At 63.2% G+C, this 383-nt stretch overlaps 1 protein-coding gene across 1 annotated transcript; it reads left to right on the top strand.

Annotated features, from left to right (window-relative positions):
* Positions 1-7: 7 nt before the first annotated feature.
* LOC104408053 (DNA damage-inducible transcript 4 protein-like) lies at positions 8-316 on the top strand (the record flags this gene model as incomplete). The annotated part of the gene is made up of 1 exon (XM_010017508.1): positions 8-316. A coding segment is annotated over one exon (309 nt), but the record flags the coding sequence as incomplete, so codon positions are not given.
* Between the last annotated feature and the right edge of the window lie 67 nt (positions 317-383).

The raw sequence follows: 383 nt of genomic DNA, 5'->3' as shown, positions 1-383 counted from the left end.
GCTCCTGGCACAGGTGAGGACGGAGCTGCTGCGCTTGGCCTGCAGCGAGCCGTGTGGGCTGCGCGGGGCCCTCCTCGACCTCTGCGTGGAGCACGGCAAGGCCTGCCATGACGTGGGGCACATCACCGTGGACCCGGCTGTGGTGCCCACCTTCCAGCTCACCCTGGTGCTCCGTCTGGATTCCCGCCTCTGGCCCAAGATCCAGGGACTCCTCACCTCCGGTCCAGCTTTCACACCGCTGAAGCTGAGCACGGGCTTCAGGGTCATCAAGAAAAAGCTGTACAGCTCCGAGCAGCTGCTCATAGAAGAGTGCTGATGGTCTGTGCTGGAGAAGTGACTTACCCAAGTGCTTTGGCAGAGCTGGTTAGAGCGTGGCAGCTCCG

The sequence above is a fragment of the Nestor notabilis genome, unplaced genomic scaffold (genome assembly GCF_000696875.1).
Source record: "Nestor notabilis isolate BGI_N333 unplaced genomic scaffold, ASM69687v1 scaffold33166, whole genome shotgun sequence".
NCBI classification, from domain to species: Eukaryota; Metazoa; Chordata; class Aves; order Psittaciformes; family Psittacidae; genus Nestor; species Nestor notabilis.
This window is presented reverse-complemented; position numbering and strand designations above follow the sequence as displayed.